This window comes from Indicator indicator, chromosome 34 (genome assembly GCF_027791375.1).
Source record: "Indicator indicator isolate 239-I01 chromosome 34, UM_Iind_1.1, whole genome shotgun sequence".
Taxonomy (NCBI): Eukaryota; Metazoa; Chordata; class Aves; order Piciformes; family Indicatoridae; genus Indicator; species Indicator indicator.
The window spans coordinates 3,937,179-3,964,363 of record NC_072043.1 but is presented as its reverse complement, the minus strand read 5'-3'; the positions used below and the strand labels follow the sequence as shown (position 1 = coordinate 3,964,363).

Sequence of the window (27,185 nt, the reverse complement as noted above, 5' to 3'; positions counted from 1 at the left end):
GTGACAATGAAGTAGAAAATAATGAAAGAGTTGCTTTGAAAGGCCAAGGTGTGGTTTTAATCAGCTTCAACACAAACATGTTAGCTACATGGCCCTGAGCAGCCTGATCTAGTTGGAGGTGTCCCTGTTGACTGCAGGGGAGTTGGACAAAGTGACCTTTGAAGGTCCCTTCCAACCCAGTGCAATCTGTGAAATTGCAGACAGCGATGACTATGGTGAAGAAAAACTCTACTCCAGACAAGCCCAAGGAAATCAGGAAGGTTTCTGGCTACTTTGGAGGTCAACTATGGATCCAATTGCAGGACCAAGGCCTGTCTCCAATAGATACATTACTCATGTCTTAATTTTTATTAATTTTTTTCTTTTTTTTCTTTTTTTTTTTTTTTTTTTAGCAAAACAAACCAAACCAAAACAAAGCACAAAAGCTACAGCCCAAATGTACAGATTGGAAGGAAAAAAAAAAAAAAGAAAAAAAAAGAAGATGTACAAATTACATTAAAACAAACCAAAACCAACCCACAAACAACTGAGCTGACAGTAATTAAAAAAAAAAAAAAAAGGCAAAACAAAACCATAAAACCAACCAAAACAAAACAAAAAAAAAGAAATAACAAAACCTGCATTTGTGACCGAGGTCAACTCGTTTGGGTTTTATTTTTTCATTCATTTTTTTTTCTCATTTATTTAATATTTCTTTTAAAACTGTGAGATATAGGGAAAACAAAACAAACCCAGCGAACAAACAAACAAACAAACAAACAAACAAACAAAAAATAACTCTGCATAATTTATACAGTAATTTGCCTTCTGGTTTGTTGACCCTTTGGATGACGGTCTGACAAACGCACAGCGTTCGCGAATCGGTAGCACGTAAGCGATCCTGAAGGCTCTTGGGGGGTTGGGGGGAGGGAGCTCAGGGGATCTGCTGTCATTTCTTTTCCATCACTTTAATCTTTTTATTTATTTATTTATTTATTTTCCCTTTCAAGGAATTGTCTGTGCTTGGCATTAGGTGACTGTCGTTGTTGTTTGTTGTTCTGGTTTTTGATGTTTCCGGAGTTAATACCCAGCCTAATGAAGCTGCACGCCTCGAAGAGTTCCTTCAATGCCCTTTACTTCTTCAAATATACATGTACATATACATATATATATATATATATATATATATGAATATATATATATTTTATTTCCAGTTGGGTGAAAAATCCTCATCTGCCTTAAAGCTAAGATTCCAGTTGTGGTCCCCTGCCGCCCAAGGGCCTCCACTTAATGGTCAAATTGCTTTACCCTCTCCACAGCGAGATCAAAACCCAACTGTGTAGTCACCTTTGCCTATGACCCACAGTTGGATCTATGTCTTGTCAAAAGCTTTTTGAATCCTTCAGAACTTCTTCCATCAAAAAGCTAAGAATCACTCCAGGAAAGGGTGAACAATCTTCATAGTCAATTCCTACAGAGGACATATGGGTTAAACCCCAAAGGAAACACAGAGTACTGGCCCAAAGAAGCATCCATCTCTCAGTTCAAGACACGAGAGGCAAAGTTACCAAAGTGAAAGGTTTGATCCAGGCATTACCAATATCCAGTTTTAATTCTTCCCTTAGAAAGGCCACAATTATCCATCGAGGGTCGTCCCTGCCCCTCCCCCCCAAGAGAAAAAAAAAAAAAATAAAGCCCATAAAAATCCCAGAAGTAAAGACAAAGTCCAACCAGACTGATAAAGGCCACTTGGAGATAAAAGCATCTAGTAATAGGTGCCCAAGTGTGGAGATACGTGGGCGTTGGGATGGCGAGGGACGTTGGGGTTCGGATAAATGCTTCCTGCAGGGGAGGTCCAATAAGGTGAAGCTGCTCCGAAGAAACTGGATGAGGTGACAGGCATAGAAGAAGGGTGAGGGGGCACAAAGTTCACCTTCTGCTGGTGGGCGTGGTAAGACGGCATGTAGGAGAGATCCGAGGGGTACTTGTACATGGACGACTCAGTGGGGTGAGGCTGCAGCGCCTGGGCAATGCCATGGAAGTCAAATTTGTAGGCATACCTCTTGCCGTGCACTTTGGTCATAATGTTCTTGTCGTAGTAGTATCGGAGGGCCCGGCTCAGCTTGTCGTAATTCATGTTGGGTTTGCTCTTGCGCTCTCCCCAGCGCCGGGCCACCTCGTCGGGGTCTGTCATCTTGAACTCGCCGTTGGTCCCTTCCCACGTGATGCAGCTGGCGTTGGAGCTGTCCGACAGGAGCTCCAGGAGGAACTGCCACAGCTGGATCTGCCCGCTGCCTGCCGGGAGCAAGCCATAGAGGAAAGGAAATGACACGGTGCTTCCTGCTTCAGAGCCAAGACAAAGGCAGGAAACAGAAGGACTATCTCGATCTCTGCTGGGAACTGCTCCTTCAAGCCTTAGAAAGCCCTGCGTAGGAATGGATAAACTGTTCCCAGCAAACAAGTTAGTCAACCCTTTGTTCTGCTCCCGGGTTTGAGGTCAGATTAGATTCCATAATGGTCATCTTTGGCCTTCAAATCCTGGGGCTGGGCATAAACAGGCCTTCTGCAGAGCAAACTGTTCTGCAGGATCTTTCCCTGAGTAGCCACCACGGCATAATTCAGCTCTCGCTTGCTTGCTGTTTACCATGGACGTTGTTTTGGATACCTACAGCTGATGAGCTGAGTTACATAAGGTTATTTATTCCCCAGACTAGATGACTCCTGGTTTTATTCCCTGTGGTTGTTCTCATAGTAAAGAACATTATACAGATCACAGGATCACAGGATCATAGGATGTTGCAAGGCACCTCTGAAGGTCATTGCGTCCAACCCCACTGCCAGAGCAGGACCCTAGAACTAGCACAGATCACACAGGAACACAGGATCATAGGATGTTAGGAGTTGGAAGAGACCTCTGAAGGTCATTGAGTCCAACCCCACTCTCAGAGCAGGACCATAGAATCTAGCACAGATCACACAGGATCACAGGATCATAGGATGTTAGGAGTTGGAAGGGACCTCTGAAGGTCATTGCGTCCAACCCCACTGCCAGAGCAGGACCCTAGAACTAGCACAGATCACACAGGAACACAGGATCATAGGATGTTAGGAGTTGGAAGAGACCTCTGAAGGTCATTGAGTCCAACCCCACTCTCAGAGCAGGACCATAGAATCTAGCACAGATCACACAGGATCACAGGATCATAGGATGTTAGGAGTTGGAAGGGACCTCTGAAGGTCATTGAGTCCAACCCCACTCTCAGAGCAGGACCATAGAATCCAGCACAGATCACATAGGATCACAGGATCATAGGATGTTAGGGGTTGCAAGGGACCTCTGAAGGTCATTGCGTCCAACCCCACTGCCAGAGCAGGACCCTAGAATCTAGCACAGGTCACACAGGAACACATCCAGATGTCTCCTTACAAGCACTCAACTTATACAAGGTTAGTTCAAGCAGGATTTGCTCCAGGTCCAAGTCAGGGATTGCTTTCTGCAGCTGACGTGCTAGGGACAGTTGTTATGTGGTGGCTTTCAGAGATGTTTTTGTGCCTTCCACTCACAGCAGCCAGTGAAAACCTAACCTGCACTGCAAACCTGAGAGACTAGAGTTTAAGTGCTCTATAAAACTCTTCCTGGGGAATCCTGCTTTGGGGTAAGAAGGCTTGGGATGGTGATTTTTGTCCTGATAAGGTTTTTCACCAATTTCTCTGCTTTTCTATAAAGGGTTTTGTAAAAGCATTGGTGAGAGCAGGACTGCAAAGCTCACTGACTCTCACAGCCTACCCCAGAGGACAGCAGCTGCTCATCCAGTATAGACTGGAGCAGCAGATCAGAAGGAAAGCTGCTCCCTTGGGTAATAGGGGGGATGAAAGGGAAAGATGAACTCACCTGGATTGGCAAGACGGCTGCTGGTGGGCCCCAGGATTTGGTAGGGATCTGAAAAAGACAACACCAAAAGATAGATAGATAGATAGAAAGATATTTTTTAAAAAGTTTTTCATCATAAAGAAACAAAGTTCATTAGAAACAAAGTTCATTAGAAACAAAGTTCATTAGAGACAACAGATCATTGTTGGCTCTCCTAGACACCAGCTCACATTCTCATTTTCTCTCTTTATTCCTCCAAATTCTTTTCCCTAGGGCCTGGGTCAGACCTGATGTGTTCCTTATTTCTTTTTCAGCAAACCACTACCAGATAGTTATGGAACCCAAAATCCCAGAATCCCAGCACAGTGAGAGCTGGAAAGGACCTCTGATGGTCATCCAGTCCAAGCCCACTGCTAAAGCAGAGTTGCCCATAGCAGACTGTCCATAATCACAATGTCCAGGTGGGTTTGGAATCTCTCCAGAGAAGGAGACTCCACAACCTCTCTGGGTAGCCTGCTCCAGGGCTCCAGCACCCTCACATCAAAGATGTTTCTCCTGATGTTCAGGTGTTCTCCTGGGTTCTGGCTTGTGCTCCTTGCCCTTTGCCCTGTCACTGGGCACCACTAAAAAGAGTCTGGCCCCATCCTCTTGCTCTGGGTGGGCCTTTTAGCTCCTACTGAACACTGAGTAGATCCCCTCTCAGGCTGCTCTTCTCTAAGCTAAGCAGCCTCAGGTCTCTCAGCCTTTGCTACTCACAGAGATGCTCCAGGCCCCTCAGCATCTTTGTGGCACAGTTTTCCTGGTACTGGTTTCAGACTTGCCTGCTCCTAAGCTGTGTAACCTCTTTGGACATGCCCTATGCTTCTGTGTCAACCAGAAAACACAAACCTTGAAAGAACAAGAAGTGTGGGACAGCAGAACTGTTAGAAACCAGGAGTAAATATAGTTCTCCTAATAAAAAGAGCTGAAGAGCAGCTGAGGTTTCCAAGTTCACTTGTTAGCAGTTGAGTTTGCTTCCCTCTGAGGTCAATGAAATGTTCACCCAACTCTCCCTCACTGAGCAAACAGAGGGTTAGACAAATGAGAGTAACAGGAGTCCTGTCACTGGCTCCAAGAAGGCTGAGTGTTTCTTGAAAACCCCACGATGCATTTATGAGGAATGAATTCCTGCCCTTTTTGTGGGGCCTCCTCAGCCCTAATCTCTACACTTCTCCTGGTCTTGGTGATTTGGATCTCTAGTATTTGCTCGTGGATTGAATCCATGCCAAAAGAACCAACCCCCTAAAAAAAAAAATGTAAAAAAGAGGAAGGGATAGAAAGCAGCTGTGCAAAGCAGGGAAGGTGGGATTTAGCTTTTCAAAGGCCCCTTGGGGAAGTAGCAGGAAACTCTGCTGCCTGCTGCCCAACAGGGTTTGCTTTTCTTGTGTGGGTTTCAGTGACGCAGGGGAAGCCCTGTGGATTCTCTTTGGAGGTACTTCCACTGAGCACCCCTGCCACGGAGGTGAAGAGGTGACCAGCAGCCCCTCCACTGCTGCAGCACAGACAGCCTCTCACTGCCTCATGACCTGCTACCCAGAGTGTCACCAGGCTTCAGAGGAGGTGACACTGCTGCTGGCACTGCAGGGGACTCCTGTGGAGCAAGGGTTCACTGCTGGGGCTGCAGCTCTTCAGTATCTTTGTCAAAGAGCTGAACAAGGGGACCGAGTGTTCCCTCAGTCAGATTGCAGATGACACTAAGCTGGGAGGGACATTGATCTTCTGGAGGGTAGGAAGGCTTTGCAGAGGGATCTAACTGCCAGGGCCAGTGAAATGAGCTTCAACAAGGACAAGTGCTGGGTCCTGCACTTGGGTCACAGCAAACCCAATGAATGCTCCAGGCTGGGGACCTTCTGGCTCCCTGAAGTGAGGTTGGAGTCACTTGAGGGTTGGTCTTTTTGCACTAGTAACAAGTGACAGGATGAGAGGAAATGGCCACAAGTTGCACCAGGGGAGGTTTAGGTTGGATATTAGAAGAAAATTCTTCACTGAAAGGGTTCTCAAACACTGGAACAAGATGCCCAGGGAGGTGGTTGAATCCCCATCCTTGGAGGAGTTTAAAACAGGCAGAGATGTGGTTTAGCACCAGGCTTGGGAGAGTTAGAGCATGGTTGGACTGAATGATCTGAGAAATCTTTTCCAATCAAAACAATTCCATGATTCTATGATTCTAAGGATGTTGCTTTTGAATGGGGAAGGTGAACACAGTAAAGCAGACAGAGTTTGGAACAATCACTGTCACTGTTGGGTCACAGCTGACTCACTGCTCTGTGACTTCCCTGTAAGGCTCTGCCTGTCCGGTGCCCGCAGCTGGTGCAGCTTGACACATCCATTCACCCAGCCTAGCAGAAATCTGATAGCAAATCCAGGGGAGACAAAAGCAACAGTTACCTGGCTGGGGTCGTTGCTGTTCTGTTGTCTTGTTCACATTCTGTGTCCCTGCAACAGGAGGGCCTGTAAAGACAGAGAAAGGTCTTTGATGTACTGGAACAGAGAGGAGGAACAAAGGAAAAGAAGAAGACAAGAAACATTGAGCAGGAATAACAGTGACTGTGAGGGGAAAGGTTTTCTCAGCCTAAGAGCTGGTGTTTTGGAAACTGCTCTGTAAACTTAAGAGATTAAAAATCACTGTAAAGGAAAGAAAAAAGTATTGGGTAGATACTTCATTGACTTTCTGTCTTTTACCACAACTTCAGGTTCTCCTCTTAGTATGATTCCTCACATCAGAAAACTCTAACTGATGCTCAGAACTCAAACCAGCCATGCACACATTCTCCCCCAGTCTCATTTTGACCTTCCCTTGTAGAATTTTTTATTCCCATTGGGACAAATTACTGCTGGTGAGGCCAGAATTCTTATTACTGCCCCATCCTGGGGACTCCCCCCTTGCCCTGGATATCCTGTTCCAGGCCTTGACAACACTTTTGAGGAAGAAATTGTTCCTCATCTCCAACCTAAACCTCCTCTGGTGCAATGTGAGACCATTTCCTCTCATCCTATCACTTGTTCCTTGGAAAGAAGAACAAATATAATTGCAGCCAGCAGAGTTTAGAGTGCACCTCATCCCATCCAAAAGGAGATCTTCCTGTTATCCCAAGATGAGAGAAGCCCATGGGCAGAAAAGGAGGAAGAGATGAACTCTTTTGTTATTGCAAGGAAAACAAATGAGAACTGAAAACTCAGAGAAGCCAGAGACTTGCCACACACAATGAGGGAGCTATTTTAAAGAAGGGGGTAAAGGGGCAAAAGCATCCTCTGAAATGAAATTCCAAACACTCCTTGGACCATGCTGCTGGGAAGGGGTGAGCACTGCCTCCTGCCCTGTTGGGCTGCAGAGCTGCCTGCAGAAACATCCCAGGCAGTTGCAAATTCCTCCTGGAGCTGGGAAAGCCTCCACAGCTTTGAAATGACAGCCTTTAGTTATTGGCATGAAAAGGAAAACAGAGAGGGGAGGGAGGGAAAAAGGAGGAGGGAGGAGAGAGGATGGGGGAAAATAGATCTCATGTAATCTGCCTGCTTTTATTTTTATTTTTCTTATTTGATTGCTTTTGGTTTAGTTTTTGTTTTTTGGGGGTTTTGGTTTTTTCCCCCCTTTTTTACTAGAAACCACAAACCCCACTGCAAATAAATGAGACTGAAAAACAAACCACTACGGTTTCAGCTGGGTGCAAAGGGTGCAACTGGACATCTCTGAAGCAAGGAGGTGGCAGCCCCCAGCCATGCTGTCCCCCAAAGGAAGTCCTCTCCCTGCTCCCATGGCTGGGTGAGGAGCAGCAGGGCTGGAAACCAGCTTGTAAGCTTGGTGCTGCCAGGGAACTTTATCCTCAGGCTCAGTGCTCAGCAGTTGTCATCATTGTAAATAAGTTTTTCTTTGCATGGATGGCATTTTCCTTGCTGGAAAACCATCCTGCAGATCCCAACTGCAGCTGAGCACAGCCAGAGCTTGGGCTGCTGCTTTATCACTGACTGAAATCAGGAGAAGGGAGATGAGGTCTGAGGTAACTGCTGGCTTTTCCCATGTCCTCTTTGCAGCCAGTCTCTGGCTTTCATTTCTCCCCTGGGATGCCCTTCAGATGTTTTACAACTCCAGCTATTAGAGCAACGTTTTGGGAAGTATTCTGAAGAGAACAGGAGTTCTGCATGGAGAGGGAAATGTAAAAGAAAAAAAAGAAATGTCCCCCACTGCAGATGGACTTGGTCTTAAAGGTCTTTTCCAACCAAAGTGATTCTGGGATTCTGTGCTGAGGTACTTTTTGGTGAGCTCAGCCAGAAAGGCTTTTGCTATTATGTAATTTTAAGGGGAATTTCACTTAGATGGTGATCCTGTGGGGAAAAAAAAAGTAAAAGAAAAAGAAAAAGAAAAAGAAAAAGAAAAAGAAAAAGAAAAAGAAAAAGAAAAAGAAAAAGAAAAAGAAAAAGAAAAAGAAAAAGAAAAAGAAAAAGAAAAAGAAAAAGAAAAAGAAAAAGAAAAAGAAAAAGAAAAAAGAAAAAGAAAAGGAAAAAGAAAAAGAAAAAGAAAAAGAAAAAGAAAAAGAAAAAGAAAAAGAAAAAGAAAAAGAAAAAGAAAAAGAAAAAGAAAAAGAAAAAGAAAAAGAAAAAGAAAAAGAAAAAGAAAAAGAAAAAGAAAAAGAAAAAGAAAAAGAAAAAGAAAAAGAAAAAAGAAAAAGAAAAAGAAAAAGAAAAGGAAAAAGAAAAAGAAAAAAGAAAAAGAAAAAAGAAAAAGAAAAAAGAAAAAGAAAAAGAAAAAGAAAAAGAAAAAGAAAAAGAAAAAGAAAAAGAAAAAGAAAAAGAAAAAGAAAAAGAAAAAGAAAAAAGAAAAAGAAGAAAGGTAGTGCTTAATTTTTCTAACAAAAAAAAATCTCCTTTCCATTTTCTTTGATTCTTTGGGGTCTGGTAACTGCCCAAAGTGAAACAACTGCTACAAATGGGTTGCTTGATGCAGATGCAGCAGCCTGCTCCGAGTAAATAATTAGACCATCATCTAGAGAGATGATCCTCCTTCTCCTCCTCCAGATGGAGAAATGCTGTCAGAGAGGAGGAGCCTGCTTTGCTGTCACAGAAAGAGAGTAAAATGCATCTTCTGAGGTTTTTTTTTAACCACTAAGTGACACTATTACACTCAGATGTGCTGGGCTTGGGCTTTACAGCATCCAGGCTGCTTCTCTAGGGAAGTTTGGCTAAAATTCTCCCTCAAAACCTCTCTGAATGGGTTTCCTTGGATATTTTAGGACATAAAATATCAGTTTGGAAGGATGATATGTGTGACTCAGCCTGGGTTTCATTCGAGGAATCTCAGATGAGTCCCTGTGCCTCAGTTTCCCCTATATTATATGGATTCATGGATTCATAGAGTGGTTTGGATTGGAAGGGACTTTAAAGATCATCTGGTTCCAATCCTCCTGCCATGTGCAGGGACATCTTCCTCTAGACAAGGTTGAGCAAGGCCTAATCCAACCTGGCCCTGAACACCTCCAAGGAGGGAGCATCCAAAACCTCCATAGGCAACGTGTTCCAGTGTCTCAGTGCCCTCCCTCTAAAGAATTTCTTCCTAATCTCCAGTCTAAATCTGCCCTCCTCAAGCTTCAATCTATTGCCTCTCATTCTGCCACTATAAGCCCTTGTAAAAACTCCCTTCTTGGCTTTTTTGCAGCCCCCTCCAGCTACTGGAAGGTTGATCTAAGGTCTCCTTGGAGACCTTCTCTTCTCCAGGCTGAACAGCCCCAAGTCTCTCAGCCTTTCCCCATAGGAGAAGTGCTCCAATTCTTTGACTATCTTCATTGCTTCATCTGGACCTAAGTGTGAGCATATATAGAGAGTTGTTAGCATCAGACTTAACTCTAAGGGTGGCTCTGTGATGGTAAGGAGGGTTAAATATCATCTTTAGCAATACAGCTGTTGCTCTTGAAACGTGTTCACTCAGCTACTGCCAGTTCAGCTCTTCCTCTCCCTCTCCAAATCCACCAAGCTATTTTTGTTTTGTGTTCCCAAAAATCCATGCAATGTGAAAGAACCACCCCAGCCCTCCCAGCTCTTCCAGTCTTCCAGTTTCTAAAGCTGAACGTGTTTAAAGCAAAATGGCAAAGGCAGAGCCAGGGAAGCTATCCAGAGAGTCGAGTTTCTGCAAAAACAATGTCATTCCCAGGATCTGACTCCCAGTGGCTTAAAGAGATGCTACAGAACTCCAGCCAGACAGTTAGTTACAGGCAGAGTCTTATCTGTCCTTAAAACCACTTGGATTTGACACCACAACTTGCCACACTATGGGAAGTCAATCAAAAAACTTTGGGCTGAGCTCCTCTTCTGGTGTAGATCAGTTGAAGTTTGGGGTGAGTTTCTACCAGGATCAGGTCCCCCAAGTCTGGTTTTGACTTTAAAAGCTTGGTGGAACTACAGCTCTCTGACAAATGTGTGTTCAATACAAAATGGAATTAAAGAGCAGAAAATAAATCATAGATGCTTTCAAGAAATGTCATTCTGCAGCTGTCTGGTTTATGTCCAGAAATTCCCCAGAATGAATGTGGGCTGTATTAGGAGCAAGGTAGAGGATATTAATAATGCTTTGCACTTTCACAGCACCTTTCAAGTGAGGATCTCACAGCTTTGCAAACATTCACACTCACAGCAAGCCTGGGAAGGAGGTTAAATATGATTTTATTTATTTGGATGCATAAATGCGCTTTCCTCAAGCTTTAAGCTGCCTTTCCTGCATGAAGTGGCTTTCCCAGAGATCAGGCTGCAGTGAGAAGGTTGCATAGAATTGATCTCTGCACCTTTTTTAACCTTGGTCTAGACTTTCTCACCCCAAATCTCCTTCAGCTCCTAACTCACCACCCTCTGTGTCATTTGGAAGTTCCTATCCAAACTCCCCTTTCAAGATCTATTGATTCTTCTGCAATTAGATGCAAATCAGAATCAGCACAGTAGTGGAAGAGCCTCCTAGGAGATGCAGGAGGCTGGGAAAAGGCATAATCGTCAAGATCAAGATTGGATATTAGGCAGGTTGGCCTGTAAAGCTCAAGAGATGGATGAAGTTATCCAATCCTCCACAGATTCTTCTTGTCAGGTGCAACAGGAAAAGGGAAAGAAAAAGAGGAGCGAGCCCCAGGGATCCCCTGTTTGAGATTCTGGGATGTGAAGGAGGAGAATGAGGAGAAGCAATGAGGAAGATCATAGAATCATAGAATCAGTCAGGGTTGGAAGGGACCACAAGGATCATCTAGTTCCAGCCCCTCTGCCATGGGCAGGAACACCTCACACTAGAATGTCCCTGAAAAAGAAAAAGCTCCATCTCCTGCTCCTGTACCTGCTCTGAAAATGCCTTGAACTGAAGTCTGTATCTCTGGAGGTAAAGGAATACCACTGCAGCTCCCTGAAAGGAAGTTGGAGCCAGGTGGGAGTGAGTCTCATCTCCCAAGGAACAAGCAATAAGGCAAGAGAAAACGGCCTCAAATTGCAGCAAAGGGGGTTTAGGTGGCACATGAGGAAGAATTTCTCCCCTAAAAGGGTTGCCAAGATGTGGAATAGACTGCCCTATCCCTGGAGGTGTTTCAAGAGTCAGAGGTGTGGTGCTGAGGGACATGGTTCAGTGGTGACCTGGCAGTGCTGTGCTAATGGCTGGACTCAATGATCTGAAAGGTCTCTTCCAACCAGGATTCTGTCATTCTCTATTAGAAGCACTGCACATGGTGCTGTGGAAGTGCAGGACACATGGAATTGCTCTTGGGAAGATAAGGCAGGCTCCACTGAAGCCCCACCTTCACAGCCCCCCCTTGCTCTCCTCTCCCAGCCTGAGTGCTCCTTCACTCCCATTCCCCTCATCTCTGGTTCATATCGAGTCTAAACAGACTAACAGGCTTCAATAGTGCTGTGGGCTAGGGGCAGATGGACAGACAGGCACAGACTCATTTCCCTTAGGAAACTGGGCTTAAAAAAAAATCCATGAGGAGATTTCCACTCCAGAGCAGAGCCCATCCCAGATGCCTAGCAGTCCTCTCAGCTTGAACACAGTCCAATGAGGAAGCCATTAGGGAATCTGTGTTTAAGATATGATGGATTAGAGAGCAAACCCTCTCTGATAAGCTTGAAAAACTTCCTAATTTTTAATTTTTTAATTTAACGGTTTTCTAGAAATCTGAGAGCTTGGGATGGAGGGGAGAAATGAAGGGAGGGGGGGATTTTGACTGAACAATAGGCTCACAGTCCCTGTGCTTCCTGAGCTGCTCGGTGAGTGCTGACAGCCCCTTCATCCTGCTCTCTCTGTAGGAGATTTTTCAGTTCAAACCAGATTCAGACACAATTTTGCACTACCAGCCTTGGTAAGGAGAAGGATGGGCACTGGGCTCCTGATATCTCCCTCTTTTCAGGCCTTTTTGCTCTAGTGGGGCTGGGTCATTTCTGGACTAAATGCTTACCTGAAATGCCATCTCTGCTGCTGTAGTACCCTGAAGGGCAAGCAAGGCTGGGAACCAACCCCATCATGTATTTATCACAGAGTCACAGAAGCCTTGGAGATGGAAGAGACCTTTCAGATCATCAGGTCCAATCATTAACTCAGCACTGCCAGGTCACCACCAACCCATGTCCCTCAGCACCATATCTACACACTTTTGAAACCTCTCCAGGGATGGAGACTCCACCACTTCCTTGTGCAGCCTGTTCCAGGCCTTGGTGACCTTTTGGGGGAAGAAATTGTTCCTCATGTCTAACCCAAACCTCCTCTGATGCTACTAGAGGCCATTTCCTCTTGTCCTTGTGAGAGGATACTGACCCCCAGCTCACTACAACCTGCTTGTCACATTCATGGCATCACCACAGCAGCAGCAGCAGAAGAAGAAGAAGGAGAAGAAGCAGCAGCAGCTCTTTTCCAGCCAGGCTGCTTTATGAAGTGCTGGGGCTGACTGTTGAGCTGCAGAGTGACTGCTCTGAACATGATCTCCCTCTTGTCAGACCTTTGGACAGTGTCATCCCTGGGTTAACAACCATGGGACTGCATGTCCAAACTGAAGAGCCTCCTGAAACCTAATACTACAGGTAACACAGAAGCATCCAAACACTGTCCCTATCCCATTTCCCTGGTGAGGAGTCCTGTCACAGACCGGAGCATGGCTGCAAACCTCCCAGGAAGATTTCATCCCCTGAGATGAAATCTCAGCTTTTGTAGGTGTCTGAAGAAGCACACATGGAGGCAGGAAACTTGTGGAGGCATTGAGATTCCCCTGCATGGTGCTAAGCAGTAGACAGAGCCTTCCAGTCACTGCCTGCTGGAGCTGATACCTCCCAGGAGATTAGTCATAGAGAGGATGAAAAGTGGCTTGTCCTGAGTCATGGAGACAGAGCCAGGAAGAAAATAAAGGTGGTTTTCCCAAGTCTCAATGAATTTCAGTGAAGCAAATCAGGGGAAGGAGAAGGCTGAAGGTCTGAGCTGGGCTATGGGATCCATGGGATCCTCCATGGAGAGCACAGTCTGGGTTTTGCAACGAGTCCTTCAGCTTCAGGAGGAAGAAAGGATCCTGGCTTGGTGGCTGGAATTTAAATTAGCTTCTCAAAATGGGGAAAGCAGACCCAGGTGTCCTAGGGGATCCAGACTTGTGATTAACCTAAGTGGTCACTTGGGGTCTATTTTGTGGCAAGGATTTTAGAGAGAGAGAGAGGGAGGGACAGAGAGAAAGGAGAGCACAGGACCTCACTGCTTTTCCTCCCAGAGTGAGGCTGTGTGTGGTGGCACTATTCTGGTGTCTTGGAAAAGTCCCAACATAGGCACATGGGAACAAAAAACACTACTGCTGCAAACCAAACATGTAAGCAAGGTCTGCCAAGCTGCTGAGTGTCCAGCCCTCACACTCCAGTCATTTAACCTCCTGGAGATCACATAGAAAAGGTGGGGTTGTGTTTAAAGCCAGTTGGAGAGAAGAAACCTAGACTGTGGGTTTCTGGAGGAGCAAGGAAGCCAAAACCACCTCCAGCTCCTAGAAACATTAGACTCATTGTTTTACATGGTGGCAGAAAACATAAAGGTTGTAGAGAGTGTAAGGTTCTTCCCTTTCTGTCTCCAAGTACAGGTACTAAATGCTCGACACACAGGGTGCTAAACCTCATGATGTCAGCAGCAAGAGACTTGCTTAGATGGAATTTTTCTTAGCACAAAGCTCTGCAGGGTTTGGATGCTGTCCTGTGTCTGCAGAAGGATTTGTGTGGCTGAGATGGTGGAAGAGAGCAGAGCAGAGTATGAGGAGTACTCTTGCCTTTGCAAAGGGCTGCAAGAGATTCACAGATCCATAGAATGGTTTAGGTTGGAAGAGACCTTGAACATCATCCAGTTCCAACCCCCTGCCAGGGACAGGGACACCTCCCACCAGCCCAAATTGCTCAAGGCCTCATCCAACCTGGCCTTGAACACCTCCAAGGAGGACATATCCATGACCTCCCTGAGCAACCTGTGCCAGTGTCTCACCACCCTCACTCTCAAGATTTCTTCCTAATCTACAATCTTAATCTCCCCTCCTCAAGCTTCAATCCATTTCTCCTCACCCTGTTTTTACAAGCCCTTGTCAAAAGTCCCTGCCCAGCTCTCCTATAGTCTCCTTCAGGTACTGGAAACCTGCTCTGTGGTCTCCCTGGAGCCTTCTCTTCTCCAGGCTGAACAGCCCCAACTCTCTCAAGCCTGTCCCAATAGGGAAGGTTCTCCATCTCTTTCTGATCATCTTCATGGCCACCTCTGCACCCTCTTCAGCAGCTCCATGTCTCTCTTATGCTGGAGCCACCAGAACTGGATGCAGTGCTCCAGGTGGGGTCTCCTGGGAGCAGCACAGAGGAGCAGAATCCCCTCCCTCATCTTGCTGCTCACACTGCAGCAAGTCAGGAATGAGGTTCCCATGACATATAGCCCTATGGCACATGAGTTACATGAGAGCCATTCCTGTGTACACTGAGGCCTCAAAATCTCCCCCCCAGTGGTGGTGTGCAGTGAATTCCTTTTCACTGTACTCTTACTGCTCATTTAAACACTCCCTGAGCACGTATTCCATATGTCACTCACAGCCAGCAGTGCTATGACTCTTCTCATGGTTGCAAAAGAGTTTCCAGTGCCTTCAAGCACCAAACTCATTAGTTTCAGCCTCAAGACCACAAAGTCCTGCTCCTTGTTCTCAAGAACACCACGCAGAATTAAGCCACTCTAAGTCACTCCACTAAGAGGGAGCAACCATCTGAGTGCAGAACCATTCCTAAATAACTTCTGTTCCTCATCAGCAACCTCAAAGCAAAGAACATTTTCCCTAAGTTCAAGTGAAACTTCCTGGGTTCCAGTTTGTGTCCACTTCCCCTTGTCCTATTACTGGGCACCAGCCCCATCCTCATGACCTCCACCCTTCAGCTCTTGCTGAGCATTGATCAGATCCCCTCTGGGGCTGCTCTTCTCCAGGCTCAACAGCCCCAGGGCTCTCAGCCTTTCCTCCTCACAGAGATGCTTCAGGCCCCTCAGCATTCTCATGGCCCTCCACTGGACTCTCTCCAGTAGTTCCCTGTCTCTCTTGAACTGGGGAGCCCAGAAGTGGACCAAAGACTCCAGGTTCAGCTGCACTAGGGCAGAGGAGAGGGGGAGGAGATCCTCCCTTGACCTGCTGGCCACTCTTTTCTTCATGCTCCCCAAAACACTGTTGGCCTTCTTGGCCAGGAGGGCACACTGCTGGCTCATGACATGCAGGCAGACGTGCTGCTGAGAAAAAACACAGCCACAGAGCTGCACATTCTGAAACACAGGGTTTCTGAAGCACCCTTTGCACACAGAAAAAAAAAAAAAAAAACAACAAATGCAGAAGTAAAGAGGAGAGAAACACATATTGGTGGAGGGGAAAAAAAAAAAAGCCAAGCACAGCAAGACAGACATAAGAGAAAAAGGGAAGACAGAGAGGGGCAGGCACTGCATTGTAACAGCATTTAACTCATTATCAGGGAACAAATTTACTTGAAGGAAACAGCCAAAGCTCTTCCAAGAGCTTTCCACAGGAGGGCAAACATTTAACCCCCTCCTCTGTATGCAATATTGTTGCTTGCAATGCACCCACCTTAGGCAAAAAAAAGACCAAACAGTTTTTGGTTGTTTTGGTTTTTTTTTTTTTTTTCTGGGAGAAAAAGGAAGGATAATGGTTACTTAGAAAGTGCTCCAGACAAGCTGTCAGGTTGAATTCAGAGAGCTGGAGTCTACTCTGGGACAGCACTGGCTCGGGGGTGATCCCTTGTGAGTTGGGTTTCCTGCCTGCTACAGCTTCAAGACAACGATTCTTTGTTTCCAGTTTTTCTGGTGAAAAAACACACGCCTGCCTCTGAAGAGGGTCAGGGAGAAAGCAGACAAAACACTAACTCTGGAATTTCAAAGGAAAACAATTAAAAAAAAAAAAAAAAAGGGAAAGAAAAGAAAAGAAAGGGGAAGGGGAAAAAAAAAAAACAAACCCCAAGCAATCCAAGAGCAGTAGCTACTGTCGCTTCTGAAATCATAAATCCCTGCTTTGGCCACACAGTTGCAATAAGAGAAGCACCAAAAAAGCCTCACCACCACCCCCTCCCCCCCCCACCTTTTTTTTTTTTCCCTCTGCTCTGCAGCTAAAAATGGGAGATTTCATCACCAAGCACAGAAGGATCATGGCCACACTTCTCAGCCTGTGCAGACAGCTCAGAGGCCACGAAGCTGCTTTTTCCCTGACACGGCTAAAAAGCAGAGGGTTTAGAAGCTCTGCTGTGAGCAAGGGGCTTTCCTGACACCCTCAAAAGAAGAGTTTAGTGACATTGGTCAATATTTTTCAGTGGCAACCTTTTAGAGCTGAAAAATAGTCTTCTCAAGAGAACTTTATGCAGGAGTTTGTTTGCCTGTGGGAGCTGTGCTTATGCAACCATGTGGTCACTCTCCCCCTCTCTCTCCAGCTCTCAAAACTTTTCAACCTGTCTCCCAACATCCTCACTGAATTTGAGAGATGAGTTTCAAAGAGTTTCTGTTAATGTAAAGGGAACTGCTGGGGAAAGAGGAGAGAGATTGTGGCCCTGACGGCAAGAAAACTGGGGGCTGGAGCATCTCTGTGAGGAGGAAAGGCTGAGAGCCCTGAGGCTGTTGAGCCTGGGGAAGAGCATCCTGAGAGGGGATCTGATCAAGGCTCAGCAAGAGCTGAAGGGTGGAGGTCATGGGGATGGGGTTAGGCTCTTCTCATTGGTGCCCACTGATAGGACAAGGGGCACCAGGCACGAATTGAAACCCAGGAGGTTCCATCTGAACAGAAGGATAAACTGCTTTGGTGCGAGGGCACTGGAGCCCTGGAGCAGGCAGCCCAGAGGGGTTGTGGAGTCTCCTTCTCTGGAGACATTCCAAACCTGCCTGGACATTGTGATCCTGGGTAAGGTGCTGTGGGTGCCCCTGCTTTAGGAATGTGGTGGACTCTGTGATCTCCAGAGGTCCCTCCCTACCCCTGCTACTCTATGAAAAGCAGAGGACAAGCTCATATCTTGTTAGGTACCATGGAATCTGCAGGAGAGGATTTTATTAATGCATCAAGATGAGGAAATTCTTCCTTAGGGGCTCGCAAAGAGCATGGCCACAAACCCACACAGGAGACCAAACTGTGTGAGTTTCAGGGCTCACTGATTTGTTGATCTTCTTGAATTTGCCCAACCAAAACATGCCAAACAAACACACTTTCTACCCAAACATCCTTATTGTTGAGGCCAACACCTCAGTGATGCAAACACAAACATGGGAAACCCAGATTTGATTCCTCTCCTGCATCTGTGCTCATCTGATCCCATGAAAATTTCTGCCCTCCTCTAAAATCATAGAATCACAGAATCCTTTCAGCTGGCAAAAACCTTTAAGATCATCCAGTCCAACCATTCTCTAACTCTCTCAAGGCTGGTCCTAAACCATGCCCCCTCAGCACCATGTCTCTGAATATGCTGCATAATAAAGCTAAGAGCATTTACTTCTCCCTGGGATTTCCACAAGCAAGTTACTTGCTTTAGCTGTGTGATCTTAGACACCATACATGAAAACTAACAGGAGGAGGGAAGAAAAGAGCAATTTTCCTCTCTCCCTCTCTGGCATGTATTGTACTATTTCATCACCTCCTCCTGCTTTTGAACCCTCAAGGGAAGGTGGTTAGAAAAATTCCTTGGTCTGTTTTTATTCACAGGTTCAGGGAGAAGAAATCTTTACAGGATGAGTGGTTTCAGGAAGTGTAAACATAAAGAAAAAGGTTTCCTCTTTTGAGAAGTTCAGGAGACAAGGAAATACTTCTTAAACCCCAGGATTTTTAACCTGAAATTCCTTTTCCAAAGGGCTGGGGGTCAAGAGAGAGGGGACAGACTCTTCTCAGTTACACCCTGTGATAGGACAAGGGGCAATGGATATAAATTACAGCACAGGAGGTTCCACCTCAACAGGAGGAGGAACTTCTTCACTGTGAGGGTCACAGAGCATTGGAACAGGCTGCCCAGAGAGGTTATGGAGTCTCCTTCTCTGGAGACCCATCTGGATGCATTCCTATGATGGATTCTGTGGTGGTGCTCTGGCAGGGGGGTTGGACTCAATGATCTCCAGAGATCCCTCCCAACCCCTAACATCCTGTGATCTTGTGATTCTGTAATATCATGCTGAAGGAAGCCCATTAAAAAGGCTTCAAAGGGAGCAAGGAAAATCTTGTTGCTTAACAGACTAGACTGGGGATGAGAAATTCCAGCTCCAGTTTTATGTTCATCGTGAGTTTCTGCTGTGATATTGGACAAGACACTTCACTCTGCTCCCCCAATTCCTTATCTGTCAGCCTGTCATGTTCATGTGTCTCTTACCCCATCACCTTATCTGGTGGCTGGAGCATGGATCAGTTAAAGAAGGCTGAAGTGGGTGGGTTCAGCCTGGAGCAGCAGGCAGGCATCAAAAAAAGGCAGAGGAAATGTATGCGTTGGAGGAAGAAATGGCAGAGGGGTAGATGGGATTTCAACATTTCCATGCTAGCTCTTAATTTTTATTGGCCCATCCCAGGGGGGTGTTTAGTCCTTTATTGACACATGATGAAAGTATCAGGTGAAGTTAAAATCACCTGACTGACAGAAATCAAATGCAAACCTCTGCACTCAAAGAAACACACTCGAGGGCAGTAAAAAAACCGGAGGGGGAGGAACTTTTTTCTTTTTTTTTTTTTTTTTCTCTCTCCCTCAAATTTCGTCCTGCCTGAGCAGCTTCAGGCTCAACGTGCAGAGATAAAGGGCATTACAAATTCAGAGGAGTGCAATTTGACACAGAGCATTTCTCTTTAGCAGCCAAAATCACAGCTTTCTTCCCTTTATTTTTAGCAGCCACCTGGCCCAAGACAGAAAGAGCACAGTCTTGGATGTGTGTGTTCAGGGGGGGGTTGTGGAGGGACACATGTGTGTGCCTGCTTAATTCAAACAGGAGCCAGCCCAGCTCTTAGTTGTTTTAAATAGCTGACTGAGCATCCAAGTGGGCAGTCAGAGAGAAGCCTGAATGGCTTTAACCCTCTAATGCTTTGCCAGCAGCACACCAAAACCAAGCAGCTCAAGTGGAGAGTTAGATGCTGGAGAAAAGAAGCTGCTGTGAAAACCCAGCAGTGTGTCCAAGGTCTGAGATGCTGGAGATGAAATGAAGTATGGTGCAAAGGAGAGAGAAGCACTGGCTGTAAGAGCAGTGCTTGGCCATGGGGCAGCCAGACACACCCTGTAGAAGCTGCCAAATGTAGGATGTCTGCTGGAGCCTTTCAGTGAAAGGTTTGGGGTTTTTTTTGTTTGTTTGTTTGTGGTTTTTTGTTTGTTTGGGGTTTTTTTGTTTGGGTGTTTTTCTGTTTGTTTTGTTGTTTGTTTTTTTTTTTTTTACTCTTCCCACAGCTGCTTAAATGAAAAACTTTCTGCCTTTTCCCACTCTTTGTTGAAATGCAGCTTGTGGCTCCTCAAGGTGCTCCTGAAAAGCATGGACATGTTTGGGTATGAAACTGCCTTGGTGTGAGAGCAGGCTGCTTCTAGGTGGCTTATCTCAAATGGCAGACAGGGGATTTCAAGGTCTTCCATGTCAAATGGAGGAGCTGAACATTGTTTGGTGAAGGGAATCAATGTTTCTGCAGTTACACCAAGGAAAGGAGAACCAAACTCAAGGCTCCTTGTCCCACATGGTAAGTAAAGGAGCACAACAGCAGATTTTGGGTCTTTACCATCCTTTAGCAATTCAACTGTGACCTTGTCTTGTGTAGCTAAAGGTGTGTGCATCATACCCACCAGACCAGCTCAAGGATTGTGCTTCTAACCCATCAGACCAACTCAAGGAACATGTTTCATACCCATCACACCAACACTCATTATCTTATCACAACTGAAAATCCTCTTTTTTTTTTTTTTTTTCTGCATTGAAGATGAAAAAGGGAAACCTTAAAAACCTGACTGGAGGGCATACAAACACCCCAAAAGCCTGAAGGAGCCTCAATTCAAAACTTTTAAACTTCAGGGTTTCTCAGCTCTATCTACGTGAGCTGAATTTGCAATAGATTAGAAATCTGGGATTCTCTGTAAAAGAAATTAAAAATATTCCATCATGGAGATGTAATTGTTTTTTTCCTGGTTGAAACTTACTGAGAGATCCATGAGTGGTTCTGGAAGGTCTGAGTGGCCTTTACTCAGAGGTGGAATTTATTGTGAGACAATTTTATGCTTTCAACTCGCTGAGAGAGAGAGAAATAGTGCCTCAGTCCTTGCTGTAGAGCTGAGCTTTCAAACTGTTTCACACATAGAACAGAAAACACCCCACCAGTTCATCAACCCAGTGTGAAAGGGGCAGACATCGTATGCCCCAGGGCTGGCTGGGCAAGTGGAGATGTGATTTCCAGCATCAGTAGGGCTGCAAATTGTGAGTTATTCAGTTTTAACCATGCTGTGCAGATCAGAACAAGGATTAATGTAAAAGGTTTCGTTCTAACTCCACCAAAACCCCCAGGAGAGCAGAGGAAGCCAAGACTGACCTTCTTTGGTGGCAAGGCGTGAGGAGGTTTCTGTGTGGGATGGAGTGTTGTAGACCAGCAGTGAGCTACCTGTGATGAAAAGAAAGGGAGTTATTGCAGTCTGGATGTGTAAGACATTTATAGAGGTACAATCTCTGTCACAGCAAAGCCTCTAGAAAATAAAGTCAGGCTTTGAGAGAGTCTGAGCAACCTGAGTTAGTCGGGGATGTCTCTGCTTATTGCAGAAGGGTTGGACTAGATGACCTTTAAAGATCCCTTCCAACCTAATCCATCCTATGAATCTGCACTGTGAATCTGATTGTATCACTAAGGAAGAAGCCTTTCTCTCTAGCTGTGATAGAGAAATTCCCCTTTTTTTAAAGGAACATACAGTAGAAGTGACAGGAGTTGCACTGTCAGGATCTGAACATTTTCAGAGTGTCACATGTTTGGTTTTGGGCCAAAAGCTGCAAAAGTCTCAGTGCTATCATAGAATCATGGAATTCTTTCAGTTGGAAAAGACCTCTAAGCTCACCCAGTCCAACGATTCTTTAACTCTCCCAAGGCTGGTGCCAAACCATAGTCCTCAGCACCGCATTTCTGCAGCTTTTAAACCCCTCCAGGGGTGGGGATTCAAACACCAAATTGGGCAGCCTGTTCCAGTCTTTGTGAACCCTTTCAGTGAGGAAGCTTCTTCTAATGTCCAGCTTAAACTTCCCCTAGTGCAACTTGAGGCCATTTCCTGTCATCCTGTCACTTGTTCCTAGAGAGAAGAGACTGACCCCCAGCTGGCTCCAATCTCCTTCACCTATTCCAGCATCTCCCATGCTCTGTGGAATTGTGAGGTAGCTTTCCTGGCTGAGTGGCCTTTCCATCCAGCCCCACTTGAAACAAGAGAAGCACAAAAAAGAGGCCAGTGGAAGGGTCTTATTTTTGCCCATTCTGTGGTGGAAATGTTGCTTTCTAATCATTGTACTCTGGTTCTCCTGTAGACTCCTGTGGAAATGGAAGGAAGAGGCCCTGGGAGTTGTTGTGGAGTCCAGCATGTAATGGACATTTCATGGCTGTCTAGTTAGATGTGCTTGCCCTACAGCTGATTGCATCAGGCAGTGACATTCCTAACAAGGCAGAGGACCTTTCTCTGTGGGGACTGATGATGTGAACTGGAGCAGGGCACCAACCTGGCCATGGGTGGGTATGGAGGAGAAGTGCTTTTGTAGACACTTTCTGCTATTTGTACCTGCACAGCCCTCTGCTCAGGGAGATTCTATCCATGTAGGGTACTTGGTCCTCAGCAAAGGAGTGGAAACAGCATGGATTTATGCCCCTGGGCATCCCTGTGTTCTTTGGCAAGGCTAAGAACACCTCTTCTGCAGGTGCCACAATACAGACTGATTAGGATCTTGTGACCAAGCCACATTCCCATAATCCTCATGATCCCAAAGAGCTCTGACCTCACTTGCCCCTCAGCAGCATTCACAGCAGGACTTGCCTTCCTGTAGGAGCTGCCAGAAGCAACAGCCTTTGCAGGTGCTGGCTCTCACTGCCTTTGTCTTCCTATGAATTGATTTTCTCCCCTGAATGCAAACAAAGCCAAAGACCTGCACAAGCCAGCATGCACAGAGAGGTGGAAAGTGGTGGAAAACAAAGCCTGCTCAGAGGGAGGAGGGATGCTACTAGATGCTGCAGGATGGGATGTTTCAAAAGACCTGGGTGGGATAAAGTGGTAAACTAGAATCATAGAATGCACTGGGTGGGAACAAGCCTTTAAAAGTCATCTACTGCAGACAGCAGGGACAGCTTCAGCCAGATCAGGTTGCTCGGAGCCCCTTCAAGCCCAACCTTGAATGTCTGCAGCATGGGACTTTCACTTCCCTTTCCAGTGCTCCACCACCCTCATAATAAAGAATTTCTTCCTACTGTCCGATCAAAATCTACCCTGCTACAGTTTCTATCCATTCCCTGGCATCCTGTTGCTACAAGCCCTTGTAAAAAGTCCCTCCCAAGCTGTCTTGTAGGCCCTCCAGGTACTGGACAGCTGCTCTAGGGTCTCCCTGGAGCCTTTACTTCTGCAAGCTGAACAACCCCAGCTCCCTCAGCCTGTCCTTGTAGGAGAGCTGCTCCAGCCCTCACATCATTTTTGTGGTCTCCTCTAGACCCTCTAGACCCACTCCAACTGGTGCATGTCCATGTGTTGAGGGCTCCAGAGCTGGACACAGCACTGAAGGGACTAGGAGGGAAAGAGTTCAAAGGGATCCCAAGGCCACCTTGACTGTGAAAGCTGCAGATAGCCAAAGGGATTGACTCAAATATTGAGAGAGTGGCTGGTCTGCTGCTGCTGCAGCAGCTCTGTCCACCTAAATCCTCTAGTTTTGACATTTCTCTCTTGGGTATCTTTGGGGAAACTCCTGTTCAGCACTCTTTCCTTCTCAGGTGATGAGAAGTAGGTCCTGAACGCAATGCCCAGCCTGGGTCACCCCAGCCAGACAGGGAAGTGCTGGAGAATTCACAAACAGGGATTTCTATGACTAAATAGGCTGCAAATGCCTGGTTGCACTGATGGGCTGAGGGGGTGGGGTGATGAATAGCACTGAACAAGCCTGTCAGATCAACCTATAGCTGCTTTAGGTTCAAAAATGCAGCCCAAGCCACTGGAAAGTGATGGTTCCTCCCCCCCAGTTTAATTGCTGAAAGTTCTCACCTTTGCCCGACAGTCTGAGGTTTCTGGTGGGAACACCACAGAAAAGGAAATGTGTTTCCTATTAAAGGGTTTTCAGTGAAGGAGGGAAAGAGAGAAAGGCAGAGACAGAGATCAGGACAGAGAGAAGCAGACAGACAGAGAGACAGACAGACAGAAGCCAGGCTGCTCGTTCTCGGGCAAAACTTTGGCTGGGATGAATTTTTTGTTTCATTCTTACTCTCTCTGCCCCTCACTGGGTCAGTGACAGCTTAGATTAAATCAACTCCCTCTGGAAACACTGTTTTTATTAATAATAAAGTGCAGGACTCTTCTCCTATAATGAATACTAAACATCTTATCTTGTGGTCGTTCCCTCCTCCCTTTTCCTTTCTTCTTTTATTTCCCTTGCATTGAGGATGATGGAAAACGACTGAAAAACAGAGCAGGAGAGGGTTTTGTTGGTTTTTTTTTTTTTTCCCTGTAAACCCTTTCTTTTCACAAGGCAGCTCATCCTTCTGAGCTGGTTTCACAATCTTCAAGTCTGTTTCATCTGGAAGTCCTTTTCATCCTCACCTTCTGAAGGCCACGTGGCCTTCCCACCACGTCTCCTGGTGGAATCAAGGTTCTGCTGCATTTAGCAGTATAGTTTTGTTTGGCATTAATGTATGGCTGGAAACCACAAAGCACTTTTCTGCTTCTCACCACAGTCTCATTCTTTCCCCTTCAGGCTCTTCTCATCTGAACACACCACACGCAACTGACCCCCATAACTAGACAGGAAAAGGACAGGAGGTGATAGTTCTGGCTTCTTTTGATTTTCATCTTAAACACAGCATGAAAACATTCAAATCTCCCTTCTGCTGGTGAAGGTTCACTAGGCAAATTGTGTTTGAAAAAGATATCAGCAGAGCACAGCCACTCTGGAAGGTGAAGGTGCCAGGGGGCTGAGCAAGAAGAAGACAAAGCCAGGGCATCCTTCACAATCTTGGAGTGGAAACTAGAAGAAATACTAAGAAAGATGATTGGAGGAGATGGACAGGAAATTCCCTGAAAAACAATCCTCTTAGGAGTGTTTTGAGAGAATCTATAGGATAGAGAGTGATGCAGAAGTGGGTTCTGCAAGTCTGAGAGCTAAAGATGAGAGATGTCTGAATTCCTGACTGCTTCAATAGGTTACGGAAGCAGGAAACAGCTGCAAGGTTCTGATCACAGAATCATACAGCAGTGGGGTTGGAAAGAACCTCTGGGGATCATGCAGTCCAGACCCACTGCTAAAGCAGAGTCACCTAGAAAAGGTTGCCCAGGGTCACAATGTCCAGCTGGTTTTTGAAAGTCTCCAGAAAAGGAGACTCCACAACCTCTCTCTGGCAAACAGGCTCAGAAAGCTCAGATCAGCCTTGGGAAGCAAAGCCCAAGGTTGAGGGTTCACTACTCATCACATACCCAGCTTCAAATCCTGGGAAGATGAAGGATCTATAGTCCAGCTATAGCTCTGCAATTCCCAAAAGTTCTCCTGTGTTTTATTGCCATCACATATTAAAAACATCCCTCTGGATGTTTTTAAGGCCAGGCTGGATGTGGCTCTGGGCAACCTGACCTAGTGGAAGGTGTCCCTGCCCATGGCAGGGGGGTCAGAACCCTGGGGTCCCTTCCAACCCTGACAAGTCTGTGATTCTCCAAGCAGGAGAATACTCTGCAGAAGCAGAGCTGGATGCCTCTGAAACAACCAACCTCACAAGAGGGGAAACTTGCTGAATAAAAGCCCATCTCCCCGTGGCACTGAGCTCAGGGGCTCAGCCCTAAACATCCGCTGGAAATCAGTCTGGAAAAACAATCAGCTCCTTTGGAAGGCGTTACTCCATGAGGGAGTTAACCAGCAATCCAGAAACCAGACTGTCATTAGGCAGTGCAAGGAGCAGCTGCAGGGGAAGGAATGCTCCTCAGAGCCTGCCCAGCCTCCACGCAGACAGGAGCTTGTTTTAATAAGGACAGAGCTTGCATGACGTCTCAGCCCCACGAGCTGGGGATGGGCTGGCACTGAATCCTCCTTCTGCATGTATCCATGTAAAATGGGAATGACTGATTTGTCTGAATCCAGCAAAGTCCTTGGGGTTTCCACACAATGGTAAGGGTTGGAAGGGACCTCTGGGGAGCATTCATTCCAACTCCCCTGCTAAAGCAGGGTCACCCACAGCAGGCTGCCCAAGATCTCTCCATGTGGACATCAGCAAGATACAACTGCTGGTACTTTCCTTGGTCACTTCAAGTCATGGGATACCCCAGCAAAAAAAGGACCCTGAGGTGCTGGTCCACAGCCAGCATGTGCCCAGGTGGCCCATAAGGTCACCAGCATCCTGGTTTGCATCAGCAAGAGTGTGGCCAGCAGCACTAGGGCACAGATCATCCCCCTGCACTTGGCACACTGGTGAGGTCATGCCTCAAAATACTGGAGGCTGAAGCAGGTCCAGAGAAGGGCAAAAAAAGCTGGTGAAGGGTCTGGAGAACAGGGAGAAGGGCAAAAAAGCTGGTGAAGGGTCTGGAGAACAGGGAGAAGGGCAAAAAAAGCTGGTGAAGGGTCTGGAGAACAGGGCTGGGGAGGAGCAGCTGAGGAAACTGGGGTTGCTCAGCCTGGAGAAAAGGAGGCTGAGGGGAGACCTTCTGGCTCTCTACAACTCCCTGAAAGTAGGTTGGAGCCAGGGGAAGTTGATCTCTTCTCCCAAGGAACAAGTGATAGGACAAGAGGAAACGAGCTCAAGGTGCATCAGGGAAGGTTTAGGTTGGGCATTAGAGGAAACTACATCACTGAAAGGGTTCTCGAAGACCGGAACGTGCTGCCCAGGGAGGTGGTTGAACTCCCATCCCTGGTAGTGTTTAAAAGACACAGGGATGTGGTGCTGAGGGACACAGTTCAGCAGCAGACTTTGATAGAGTTAGATAATGGATGGACTTGATGATCTTAAAGGTCTTTTCCAACCAAAACAATTCTGTGATTCTCTGGTTCTATGATACCTAACTCTTGGGCTGAGCCAGAGATGCTGTCTGGAGCTAAAACAACAGAAGAATTCAACTCTTCTGCCAACCCATTCAAACTCAGCCTGGTCCTTTGATTCTAAAGCCATACAACTCCTTCATCTGCTTCTGTCAATTCTCAAATCTTATCAATAAGACAGTTCAAGTGTCTCACTTGAGGATTTATCTTGTGGGAATGGAGAAACGTTTCCGGTTACAAAGAGTCTGATTTGCCCTGCCAAAGTCAGCAGGTTTGGCCAAGGCAGCATCAGCTTCACCAACTGCCTTACAATTTCCCATCCAAGTGTGCAATTCCACATGGAAACCCAAACTAGAAAGCTCCTCGGTGTCTGCTACAGCTTCGAGATGTTCTGTGAACCAGCAGCAACTTGCTGATGAAACAGGGTGAAATCTGCAGCTTCTTTTGGCTGGGAAGTTGTCCCCACGAGGGACAAAAACTGTTCAACCATTTGCTTCTAGGTTGTGAATCATTTCCTTGGCTTGACCTCGCTGTAAAAATAAAGGTGGGGCTTACAGAGGCACTGGGAGCTGGGAGCTAACTCTTGTCCCACTGTAATCTGTGAACCTCCCACTGCTTGTAGCAGAGGCAGGGGGAGACCAGTGCTAAGCA

General features: G+C 46.3%; 1 protein-coding gene across 1 annotated transcript in view; it reads right to left on the bottom strand.

Moving 5' to 3' along the window:
• Positions 1-1,194: 1,194 nt before the first annotated feature.
• Positions 1,195-27,185, bottom strand: part of FLI1 (Fli-1 proto-oncogene, ETS transcription factor) — an 80,605-nt gene continuing 54,614 nt past the window's right edge. The window contains exons 5-8 of the mRNA XM_054395509.1: positions 20,887-20,955; positions 6,278-6,340; positions 3,872-3,919; positions 1,195-2,274 (exon numbers count right to left, since the gene is read on the bottom strand). Of these exons, the coding sequence (XP_054251484.1) occupies positions 1,745-2,274; positions 3,872-3,919; positions 6,278-6,340; positions 20,887-20,955 (710 nt within the window). The 3' untranslated portion in view covers positions 1,195-1,744. The remainder of the gene's footprint in view (positions 2,275-3,871; positions 3,920-6,277; positions 6,341-20,886; positions 20,956-27,185) is intronic.